The following is an 11,995-nucleotide window of genomic DNA, read 5'->3' on the forward strand; positions in this document are numbered from 1 at the left end:
CAGAACGAGCAGTATCGCTGGTGGCATTGTCATGCTGGAGGGTCGTATCAGGATGAGCCTGCAGGAAGGGTACCACATCAGGGAGGAGGATGCCTTCCCTGTAACGCACAGCATTGAGATTGCCTGCAATGACAACAAGCTCAGTCCGATGATGCTGTGACACACCACCCCAGACCATGACGGACCCTCCACATCCAAATCGATCCCGCTCCAAAGTACAGGCCTCGGTGTAACACTCATTCCTTCGACGATAAACACAAATCCGACCATCACCGCTGGTGAGAGAGAACCGTGACTCCTCAGTGAAGAACACTTTTTGCCAGTCCTGTCTGGTCTAGCGATGGTGGGTTTGTGCCCATAGGAGACGTTGTTGCCGGTGATGTCTGTTGTGGACCTGCCTTACAACAGGTCTACAAGCCCCCAGTCCAGCCTCTCTCAGTCTATTGCGGACTGTCTGAGCACTGATGGAAAGTTTGTGCGTTCCTGGTGTAACTCGGGCAGTTGTTGTTGCCATCCTGTACCTGTCCCCCAGGTGTCACGTTCGGATGTACCTATTCTGTGCAGGTGTTGTTACACGTGGTCTGCAACTGCGAAGACGATCAGCTGTCCAACTTGTCTCCCTGTAGCTCTGTCTTAGGCATCTCACCGAATGGACATAGCAATTCCTTGCCCTGGCCACATCTGCTGTCCTCATGCCTCCTTGCAGCAGGCCTACGGCACGTTCACTCAGATGAGCAGGGACCCTGGGCATCTTTCTTTTGGTGTTTTTCAGAGTCAGTAGAAAGGCCAATTTAGTGTCCTAAGCTTTCATAACTGTGACCATCTGTAAGCTGTTAGTGTCTTAATGACCATTCCAAGGGTGCAGGTTCATTAATTGTTTATGGTTCATTGAACAAGCATGAGAAACAGTGTTTAAACCCTTTACAATGAATATCTGTGAAGTTATTTGGATTTTTACGAATTATCTTTGAAAGACAGGGTCCTGAAAAAGGGACGTTTATTTTTTTGCTGAGTTTAGGATCATGTATACAGTGAGCAGTCTTGGTGCTCTCTCAGGGACTCATTGAGCGATCTACCTTCCTGACTCCCTGGTGGTTTCTAGGCTGGTGGGTCTGGCATGGCACCCAGAGTATAATATCATGGGAACCCCTAGTCTAAGCTCTGACAAGACCCAAGTACATTCTGACCTCAAGCCAAGGACATGGCAGAGATCAGAAGAGTTATGGTCTAGGATCAGTTACAGCAATGACTGAATAAAAGTGTCTGGAGTCCCTGATATGCAGAGTGTGTGGTTGATAATGGATCATTTGTGTAGATGGGGCTCCTGAAACAGCTGCATGAATCTGGATGTATTTGTGCACCATAGTGCTCCCTGATAGGCCTATACAGTACAGCCGTCTGCACATGTGAATGTCAATCAATCGTTAGCTTAAATCTCGTTGTCATTAGTGTATTTCTCTGTCTAAACATCCACTCACAAACACTCTCCATTTAAACCCAGGGTCACAGTCCCACGCCTGTTAGAAACCCTAGCAGTCAGTCCACTGATGACTTTTCCCACCACATCTATAACTTCCTTTACAGAAGATGGGGTGGATGAAGGCCTCGATTAAGTCAGAACTAGTGTTAACCGGCGTTGGCAGACATACGCATAGCAGATGTTTTGGTGGTGTTGAAGGTGTAACTGTGGTGTGAGCTGACAAATAGGTGAGTGGCTGCTCTTGTGTCACAAACCACTCCCTTCCTTATTATCCCCACTGCATTAGAAGTTCAAAACGGCGATAGAAACTGTAGGCTTCTAATGCATGTTTTCGTTTGAATTTGAATGGGGGGGGGGGGTTATAGTCTATCCGTCTAATCGAGGTGTAGACAAAACAACATCACACATTTGAGTGTTAGAACTTGTAATGTGGCTGCATGTGATTTGTCGGATTATAAAATTGGATGATTTTGTTGCCACGATAAGACAACGCAAGGAGCCGCTTGTGGATCTGACAGCTCTAACATGTTTCTATCAACAACACCGCCAAAACAATCGCTATGCGGGTGTTGACTAGCGCAGATCTAATAGAATCTAGCCCGAAGTCTTTACAGTCAAAGAAGATGGGGGCTGGTCGACTTAAGGACTGTAAGATGTTTCCAACATTCCTGTTGACTCCAGCATAAAGTCACTGTGACCACTCATTTTTATATTCATATTCATTCCTTGTGGGAAACCACAAACCAAGGCCCCCCACACAGTTAAAAGAAACATTATTGCAAGGCAAGTGTAACCTGCGCCAAGCCTGTGGGAAAAGGATCAAGTGACATGGAGTGTCTTTGCAACTGTTTATTGACAGTTTGTGCATGTTTGTAATGAAATAAATGTTGGTTTTCATTCCTTCTTTACCCACTCAATTAAACTGCATTAGGCACTTATTTTAAAGCTCCCAAACCTTGATTTCTGAGAAGAGGCGCCTCTGTGCACAGCTGAGGACATGCTTGAAATTGGGATAGCTTTACCATCATAGTGAGACAGTAGTTTAAGGGTATCTAATAACCTTATAAATGCAAACTCAAACATTTGTTATAAAGTGGTTACTGGTATGATGGAAAGAGACCGATAGTCTGCTGGTTCAGTTGTGTAGAATTTCATAAATTCAATTCAATTCAACTCAACAAGGGATTATTATCCCCATCATGACAAGCCAATTCCTAAAAGCATAAGACCTTTTGGACATCTGTTTTATCTGGAAAAGTACTGCTGGGGTTTATTGGAAGGCTAATGTTGTTTTCATCGACGTTCCTCACTTTGACTGGTAGTTGACTACCGTCCTGACACGTCTAACCATTTCCAGATGAGGTGGATTTTAGTGACATTTAAAGGCCCATTATAGTCCTACTGAAAGGGGATGTCGTCCAGTGCCAAGCATAATTATAAACCACCCACAGAGAGCAGATTAGAAAAATGCAATGATGTGGTCTCTTAATAAATTGGGTACTTAAAACACTGTGAATCTCCTTGAAAGGGAAAAACTAGGATCCCTCCAAAGTTGGTTCAGTGAGACACCTCGTTTGGATGGATTCGTGATGCAGGACCTTTTATATTTGATATATCAAGGACAGCCTGGATGACTGTTTTCAGGTTTGGGAGACAAATGATTGCTGGCTTCACTGTTTTGCATGGGGTATCATCTGTTCTCCAAAGTCTGTTTTGAGAGTTTATGATTTGAAAGATATACTGTACATTAACAGTGAAACTATTTGATATCAAATAATACCCACACACTTCACACACTGCTTCCTGTATATGTCCCATGCCCTAAGCCATTTTACCATATTAAAAGGCTTGGAAAACCTTATTGCACAATTTTTCTAAAAACACTACTGACGCCTCTCAGTCACATGATATTTCATACATTGACGGATGACTCCGATTCGGGTAATAAATGATGTGACTCTATATTCACACGTTAACACACAGTGATTCAGAGCTTTTCTCTGGAAAATGGCCACAGACAGCCATTACTCGCCAAGCTTGTCAAGCTGTATTTTATGAGGGGAAGGAAGGAACAGGTTTCTTTCTCCTGGGATTAAGGCTAAACATTGAAATGATATCTGTGATAATGTTGTTGCTTAAAGTCAGGGTGTTTTATGGTGAAAATTGAGAAGACCGATACCACTCACTTAGTATCCCAATTTTTTTGTGATAGCCTTGCATACTGTATATGTGATGTATGAAAATAAAATGTGTAAACTCATATGGAACAATCTGGTTTTCATCATATACCATTCTTACATTTGAGTGCCTATAGGCTACAGTATGTATCCATAATTCCACATAGGCTAATATAACATTTACCCTGTTTGGTCATTTCTCAGGGCTCTTAGTTTGCTATTCCCTCTCTCATCGCTTATTTCCTGTGTAGAAGGAGGTGGTGTGTATTTGTTTTGGCCTGGGTGGAGTGTTGGCCCAATGCAGACCTCGCTGCAATGGGTGGGCGAGTGCCAGGCTTCTGTCTCCTGAGCCTACCCCAATCTCCTCAGTCCACCCCTAGCCCTGGCCTGGCTACCATCTCCCCTGTTCCAGCCACATGTCCCAGCCTGCATCCAGCCTGCAGCTGACTGTCTTACTGCAGCTCCAGGAAGAACTAAGTCCGCTGAGAGAGCATGAATCTTCAGCAAAACCCTTTTTAATTACCACTGTAGACTGCTCTTCATTTGTGTGATTATTCTATGTAAGTCTAGTTATGTCCCGTGCTTAAGGACCACACACAAAATGTTGTGTAATATTTTTTATGAATGTTGGGACATAATATATACAGTTGGTCTGAGAAAATATGCCGGTTTAGCAAGGCAAGATCCCCATTAGTCCTGGTTTGGGATTGGGATGAAATTGTTTGTGACAGGGTTTTGTCTAGGAATGGGGGGGATTATTGACTGGACTGCTGAACGTAACGTTCCCTGAGAGATACTGACTGACTAGAGACTAACGTTGGCAACCGTCCAATCACAGAGGAGATTTGTATCATTAAAACTAAACAGTTTTTTTGTCCCCTGCTGACCCCTCCCTTGGTCGTTCGGTTCGAGGTTCGAGTGGTGACTCTCCACTGCCCAGGGGTCTGCAATTATAGAAATACGGTGGCCTGCGGGGATCAGTCCCAACCAGGCCCCTGCCTGCAGCACATGTTCACACAGCGAGCTACTTTTATGTCTGGATTGGCTGGATTTATCGACTGCTGATTTGAGTGTTCTATACTAACCTTATCCAGGCTTCCTGTAATTTATGAGTGCCAATGTGACAGAGAAAGCTAACACCCTCGAGGATTTGCTTTGGGAGCCATTACCACTCTAGCATCATGCCAAGAATATGCCTGTTGTTGGAATGAAGCCGGCTCAGGCTAATTGGTTGTTGTGTTATGGTAGTTAATTATGTGCAGCAGGTCATCGAATTAGAGAGGTGAAATAACATGGGTTTGTTTATGAATATGCTGGATAGGCTTTGGTTTATTATCTCTCATTCTCCCCTCTTTACTTGATTAATGAGGTTGCTCATGTTATTTACTTTTCCATGCACTTCAGTGGTAAAACAGTTGCCTGTTAAAACAGATGTCTCAGTAGCTCAACAGTTGAACATTGCTTCACCTCAAAAATCCTACAGTCTGCTTACAACAAAAAGTGTACAGTACTGTTTGTAATGTACTGGTATTGATTAGTGAGGTGCAATACATGTCTTCTGTCCCCTCCTTTAACCTCCTTCTCTCTCTCTGACAGAGTCTGGGCTGCGATGAATACCTGGGCTCAGGCAAGGTGATGGACAAATGTGGGGTGTGTGGCGGGGACAACACGGCCTGTAAGCTGGTGTCAGGGCTCTTCCAGCAGCACAGCCTGAACAAGGTGGGCTACCACAAGATAGTGGAGATCCCAGAGGGAGCCACCAAGATCAACGTCACCGAGACGGTGAAGAGCAGGAATTACCTGGGTGAGTAGGACTGTGACTGACCAGTGTTTTAAACCGGGTCAGAATGTGTTAGCCTGCTGAGCTAAAGCCTAGACATTACCCACTGGGTACAGATGTCAATTCAACGTCTATTCCACGTTGGTTCAATGTAATTTCATTGAAATTATGAGGAAACAACATTGATATGCCCAGTGGGTAGCTTGGGAGTCTTCATGTCTGAGGCAAGGTTACTCAACACACAAGCATGGTTCCAAACCACCTCTGTTTAACTACAGAGTTACCAGCTCTTTATCCACGGCCCCTTAAGGCTCCATACATCTCTGTCTGAATCAGACCCATGAGCTATAACACATGCAATAACAATTTGAGGTTTTCCCTTTGACCACGTTAGATTATGTTTCATATTACATTTACAGTACTAATAAAAAGTCACAATTTAAAGATAAGCTTCAGGTTATAAAACATCTGACAGCAGTAGCTATTTTTGAAATATAACTTAGGCCATGTCTTGCTACATCCGTGCTGTGAGCCTGGTATCAGGCAGCAGGGAACAGCTGCTTGTTAAATTGATTTGATTCATTTAATTAAAAGGCAGCTCAAATACAGAGCAGGAGGGATTTTTCTGGAATTTTGGATGTGAGCATTTCTATGTTGTCAGTAGTAAGTAACCACACAGTGCACTTCTGGTTACAATCTTTTATTTAATTAATTGAATAAACAAGACCTTGTCTTTATATGAGAGCATAACAGTTTGACACAGAAGTGGGTCTATGTTTTATTGTTGGAGAGAGAGAGAGAGAGAGAGAGAGAGAGAGAGAGAGAGAGAGAGAGAGAGAGAGAGAGAGAGAGAGAGAGAGAGACTCACTTCCCTCCCCTGGCCTGGCTGCTCCCCTCAGGGGTAAGTATATAAACAAGCTTTCATTAGAGGACCTTTTCCTCCAGCCTTCCCATCCTTTTATATTAAGGTGAGGAATTTCACTGCTGCCTAGAAAACCACCACTACTGACTGAACACAGTGATGAAACCTACTTTGAAACTACCTTTCTAAGTCAAAACTACTAACTGGGGTTGCCAAGTTATGCCTTGCTTTTTTATATGAGTCCCCATGTACCGTCCCCTCGCCCATACCTGGGCGCGAACCAGGGACCCTCTGCACACATCAACAACAGTCATCCACGAAGCATCGTTACCCATCGCTCCACAAGAGCCGCGGCCCTTGCAGAGCAAGGGGAACTACTACTTCAAGGTCTCAGAGCAAGTGACGTAACCGATTGAAACGCTATTTAGCACACACCGCTAACTAAGCTAGCCGTTTCACATCCGTTACACCCACTCAACCCCTACACAATACTTACTCAGTGAGTAAGCACCTAAGCAGGAAATGTAGAGTATGCGTGAACAATGGCTCCTTTCTGTGACTGCTGTGACTGCTGTTCCTGTGTCGTTTGGTGTTGTTGTTGGAAGAGTTCATATATCATTGGGTAAAAGTGTGCTGTGATGCAACATTCTGGGGATAAACAGGACTGAGGATTCTTCCATGGAACTACTTATCATTCCCATTATCCCCTGATGTTTGCCCCACTCTCCTCAACAGACTTCTGTTCTAGTTTATTTCTGCATGCCTAATATGTGCTTTAAGTTGTCCAAACACTCTTAAATTCAGTAGTCTTAATGTTACTTGTCTAATGTTCAGCATTTAAAGAAAAATAGCTCAATCCTTTCAAAATACAGAAATCCTCAGAAGTAAAAGCTGTGTCTTTTGTAAATGAGCAAACCTGTTAGTAAAGAGCTGGCAAAACTTTATGTTAATTGTGTAGCTGAATCTCTCAACTCTACAGCCAGTTTGGAGAATTCCATGGTTAGGGCAACAGGCCTTCTGAAAAACATTACAGAAAAGTTACATACCTGAAAACTTGAGTGCTGGCAAGCAGAACATTTTGGGACTATGTCAACAATGGACTAATGAAACAAATACCAAAATATTGTTTTTGGGGGCAGTTTTATTAATGGTCAACCGTCAACTCATGGTCTGTCTGCAGCTCTGAAAAGCCGCTCAGGTCGCTCCATCATCAATGGGAACTGGGCCATTGACCGGCCAGGGGAGTATGAGGGGGTGGGCACCATGTTCACCTACCGACGACCAAATGAGGTCACCAGCACCGCCGGGGAGTCCTTCCTGGCTGAGGGGCCAACCAATGAGATCCTGGATGTTTATGTATGTAACCAGTCAACTTGTACGTACAGTAAAATGTATCTCATATTGGCACATATTTCTCTGACAGTTTACACTGGCACATTAAGTTGTAATTAACTTGTTCACTGAATAATTTTTTTGTCCTTAGGTGATCTACCAGCAGCCCAACCCAGGAGTGAGCTATGAATTCATCCTTCCCTCTGACAACCCTCCACAGCACCCCGACTACAGACCTGGAGGTGAGGCTCCCCATAGTTACTGATGCATCTGACTGGGACTGTATGGCCTAAATGAACTCTTAGTCCACAAAGGAAGGGGGTCGACAAGCATCTCAATGACTGTGAGTTTTCCCCTGGTTTTGTTGGCTGAAATACCATGTTCGATCTCCCAGGGAACACTCTGTATGGGCAAAGTGGGAATGATCACCGGGGCAACCCCAACCAGGAGGGGTACGATCCAGCAGGAGGGGGCAAGTACCCTCCCCAGGTACCCAACAACCAGGTGCCAGCAGTCCTGTCACCCAGACGTCAGAGAGAATACAACTGGAAACTGTCTGGGGCAACAGAATGTAGCGCCTCCTGTGGCAGAGGTAAGACATGGCATGTATCTTTGTCTGAACTGAAGCCCAAAAGGTCTCAACCTCTGATGCTATGATTGATACTAGTTGATCAACTAGGTTTAACAGATTCCCACAGTGAGTAGTGACGATGCAGTATTGAGGCATGAACATCTAATGCTCTCCTGTGTATTGGTTTTCAGGTAGCAGGTACACCATTTTCCGCTGTGTCCACAGACTGAGCCATGAGCAGGTACCAGAGAACCAGTGTGACAGCAGCACCAGGCCCAGTTCACAGGAAGAGCCCTGCAACCTTCAGTCCTGCCCTGCCTTGTGAGAGACCCCTCTGTCTCAACCACATGTACATTACATACAGAGCTCTTAGACATTACACACACTGGTTCAATACATACACAGAGCTTTAGCAGAACTCATAGGACCCAGATTTCTATATTCTTCATGAAAAGTTCCTGACCCGTCCTCTTTATAGTCTAATAATTAGATGGACAAAAAACATGGACAATTGACCACATGTTTTATTAGCTATGTTGGTACCAAATAGCTATTGTGTCCCTCTGAATGTGGAGCCTTGTGTGTCCTACTGTGCAGCTGGGACATTGGTGAGTGGTCGGAGTGCAGTAAGACATGTGGCCTGGGTATGCAGCACCGCCAGGTCTTGTGCAGGCAGGTGTATGCCAACCGGACCCTTAACGTCCACACCAGCCGCTGCCGCCACCTGGAGCAGCCCGAGACCACCAGCACCTGCCAGCTGAAAATCTGCAGCGAGTGGCAGATACAAACCGAGTGGAGCGCAGTGAGTGACAGCTGTCAATCAATATGCTTCAAATAATATTTGTTTCAAATACTTTAGCTGCACTTGTTTGAGCTTGCTCGGCACATGGAACTATTAGAATAGTGTTAAAAGTGTAAACCTACCCCACCCATCTGAGGCAGGCTCAATCAAACGTTCTAAGTACTCAGACAAGATTTAACATACTGTATTAGAAGAATGTATCAGAAAATACATGAACCCCAATTAGATAAATGTTATCATTCCTCTAAAGTTGCTTGCATTCCTTATCATAAATGAAACCCAAGCAAGTATTCTATGGAGCATTTTCCCAGTTGTTTTCACAGACAACAGGTTACATTCATCAGAGAGAACTGACCATTATTTACACTGTGAGATGACCTGAAAACTACCCCTATAGTATTTTTACTGTCCCTCCTGTGTTTCCCCAGTGCTATGTTCCCTGTGGCGTGGGCCAGAGGACCAGGGAGGTGCACTGTGTCAGCAACGTGGGAGACTTTGTGTCGGACGAGGAGTGCAACATGAAGCTGCGACCCAGTGACAATGAGAACTGTGACATGGGGCCCTGTGCTAAAAGTTGGTTCTTCACTGAGTGGGGGAATAAGGCATGTATGTGTAGGACTGAGGACATGGACTCTCAAGATCACCGTCTAACACTTTTCTAACCTAATACTGTAGTAATTGTTGAACTTGATTGGATTGCATCTACTACAGTATTATAGATGCAAGATTATAATTGAATACAAATTGACTTGATACAAGTGTTAAAAATGGGGGTGATACTAGGGCCGGGATCCAATCAGATAGAGCTTTGTCAGCTTTGCACCTTTTAAAGGCAATGTTCCCGATTCACAGTAAACACTGCATATGCCGGCTCAATTGGAAATTACCTTTGAATGTCAAGTGCGCTATACACAGATCTACCTCTGATCGGATTGAATCAAGGCATAGGTCAACTGTTTGTATTGTCACTTACCATGTCTTTGCTCTCTGCAGTGTTCTGCTGAGTGTGGGATGGGTGTGCGGACCCGAGGCGTACTGTGCCTGACCAATCACATCAGCAGCTTGCCTCTGGAGGGGTGTGGCCATGAGCGCCCCACTGACTCTCAGGTCTGTAATCACGGCCCCTGTGAGAGTCGCATCGAGTGGTTTACAGCCCCCTGGAGTCAGGTAAGACAGGACAATACGGGGTCAAACTGGGCTTGTAGGGACACATCATCTGGGAAAAGATTAGGATGAGGATTTGCTGCTGATTTTACAGATGTCTCCTATCCATTTCTTACATTTTTGCTGATGTCTCATGTCAGTGTTGTAAAGAGGAACACTCAGATGTTACAAATCCATTGTCCATTATTTCCATTTGAAATAGCTTTTTAGTTCAAGACTAGGCTTAATCTCTGTCCGGGAAACCAGCCCTGTAAGTAAGGTGTACCTTCTATAACTCAGGTCGGCCAATCAACTGAGCCAATGATGCCTTTTTCTTTTTTTAAATAAAAAAACAAAACATGTTGAAACAGTTCATGTCTCATGTCATGCCCATGTGTAGTATTACCTATGGTATTTTCTCCTTCCCCCAGTGCTCAACGGAGTGTGGCTCGGGCAGCCAGCAGAGGGCAGTGGTGTGTCTGATGAAGACTGACGAGGGGTTCAATGTAATGCCGCCCTACGAATGTTCTTCTCTAGACAAGCCTCTTAATCAGCAGAGCTGCCACCTCAAGCCCTGTGGGGCCATGTGGTACCACACAGACTGGAGCGCTGTGAGTAACTGTACACGCACATGCCCACACATGCGTGCACTCACACATGAAAAAACAGACACACGCTTTTATGTGGAGTTGTGAAATACACTCTCTTGAAAGTGTAATTGAAGAAAGGGAGAGTGAGGTTTGCACTGTATTCTCTGTCCCTGCAGTGTTCTAAGACGTGTGAGGGGGGCTTCCGTGTGAGGGAGGTGCGCTGTCTGTCTGATGACATGCTTTCCGGTGAGGGCTGTGAGGAGGAGCTGAAACCAGTGGAGAGAGAGGAGTGCAACCCAGAGCCCTGCGTGCCACACATAGGTCAGTTACTACTGTGTAGTAAACATGGATCTGGGGCCAAGGCACCTCCGCTGGAATGTCATACAGTTGGATTGGTTAATGATGGCTGGTTTGGTCCTAACAACTGCCAGACAGTTTTAATGAGGATTAGAGGGGATTTTAGTCTGAAATGGTTCAACATTTATGAAGATCTTATTCCATACAGAAAACTTGTGAAAATACTTAAAGTTTTCTAAAACTTAAAATCACTGATCATCACTGACTTTCGATTGTTTTTCAGACGAGAACTGTCGAGACAAGTATTTCAACTGCAATGTGGTGGTCCAGGCACGTCTCTGTGTGTACGACTACTACAAGACAACCTGTTGTGCCTCCTGCACACGAGTGGCCCACAGACAGTCACAACACAGGGCACTCAGCTAGCCCCCTCTCCCCAGGCCTCAGACCTCTATGGGGCCTGACACAGCGCCCAGAGCAGGCCATCAGTCCCTGGGCCAAACACACTGACCCACAGTGGAGAGGACAGCCTAGAACCTGACTCTGGGTGGACATTGACTGGACACTATAATATGAGTGCTGAAGATACAGACTGAAAAACTGAAAGACTGCAAAGAAAGGAAGTGAAAGCCCAACTTGTTTTTGGCATGTGAGGAGATTGCCAATGGGCAATACGTGAAACTGAATGGTTCGTGGAGGATGGTTGTGAAGGACACGTTTAACAGGGCTATGAGTGGAGGAGCTCTGGTGAGGCGAGATGATAGACAGGACACCAAACCGAAGAATCTGGAACCACTTTATGGACTGTAACCAGAATCCCCTCCAGTAAAAGTTCCCGTCTGGGTTTATATTGTGTTTCATGGGAAGCAGTTTGCCGCTGCCATTCACCTGAATGGACTAAGGTCTTGAAAAAGGTCTTTGGCCGAAACGTTGACAGAATAAACTGCTACCGCATCTGTGA

General features: G+C 45.0%; 1 protein-coding gene across 1 annotated transcript in view; it reads left to right on the forward strand.

The window, feature by feature from the left end:
• The window catches only part of LOC118360671 (thrombospondin type-1 domain-containing protein 4-like), a 43,111-nt gene extending 31,116 nt beyond the window's left edge, over positions 1-11,995 (forward strand). The window contains exons 5-15 of the mRNA XM_035739965.2: positions 5,254-5,461; positions 7,480-7,655; positions 7,783-7,873; positions 8,026-8,223; positions 8,394-8,523; positions 8,800-9,004; positions 9,433-9,606; positions 9,998-10,171; positions 10,579-10,758; positions 10,914-11,058; positions 11,318-11,995. Coding sequence (XP_035595858.2) covers positions 5,254-5,461; positions 7,480-7,655; positions 7,783-7,873; positions 8,026-8,223; positions 8,394-8,523; positions 8,800-9,004; positions 9,433-9,606; positions 9,998-10,171; positions 10,579-10,758; positions 10,914-11,058; positions 11,318-11,460 — 1,824 coding nt within the window. The 3' untranslated portion in view covers positions 11,461-11,995. The remainder of the gene's footprint in view (positions 1-5,253; positions 5,462-7,479; positions 7,656-7,782; positions 7,874-8,025; positions 8,224-8,393; positions 8,524-8,799; positions 9,005-9,432; positions 9,607-9,997; positions 10,172-10,578; positions 10,759-10,913; positions 11,059-11,317) is intronic.

The sequence above is a fragment of the Oncorhynchus keta genome, chromosome 2 (assembly GCF_023373465.1).
Source record: "Oncorhynchus keta strain PuntledgeMale-10-30-2019 chromosome 2, Oket_V2, whole genome shotgun sequence".
In the NCBI taxonomy this organism is placed as follows: domain Eukaryota; kingdom Metazoa; phylum Chordata; class Actinopteri; order Salmoniformes; family Salmonidae; genus Oncorhynchus; species Oncorhynchus keta.